The 367-nt window shown below is 50.1% G+C and overlaps 1 protein-coding gene across 2 annotated transcripts in view; it reads right to left on the bottom strand.

Moving 5' to 3' along the window:
* The window catches only part of LOC119591248, a 17,897-nt gene that overhangs the window by 10,662 nt on the left and 6,868 nt on the right, over positions 1-367 (bottom strand). The window contains exon 5 of one of the 2 annotated variants that reach the window (XM_037939959.1): positions 166-338. In XM_037939959.1, the coding sequence (XP_037795887.1) occupies positions 166-338 (173 nt within the window). Of the gene's footprint in view, positions 1-165; positions 342-367 lie in introns of both variants that reach the window. The other variant, XM_037939958.1, reaches the window with a different exon arrangement.

Consider the following 367-nt stretch of genomic DNA (forward strand, 5'->3'; position numbering starts at 1 on the left):
CGGGAAGAGAAAGGAAAAGGATGGAGAGTACCAACTTATAAGAACCAGTCTCCCAAACCCTACTACAAATGACTCACAACACATTATCTCACAATCTCATCCCAAATTAATTTTCTCTCCTTCAGAACCCCAACGCCTACCTGCCTTCCTCCTTGGACACAATACCTTGTGAACGCGAGCCATATGCTCCGTGAGGTGCGCTCTTGTCCGAACTCTCCTCTTGCAGATGTTGCACTGCTGCTGGCCCTGACTGCGGGAATGGGTGCCCTGGTGCCGACTCAGTGCCGACTCTGAGCGGCAGGTCTTCCCACATTCCAAGCAAGAGTACTGAAGGGGCGCTGTTAAAAAGATATTCTTTGGTAAGAAC

This window comes from Penaeus monodon, chromosome 28, assembly GCF_015228065.2.
Source record: "Penaeus monodon isolate SGIC_2016 chromosome 28, NSTDA_Pmon_1, whole genome shotgun sequence".
Lineage (NCBI taxonomy): Eukaryota > Metazoa > Arthropoda > Malacostraca > Decapoda > Penaeidae > Penaeus > Penaeus monodon.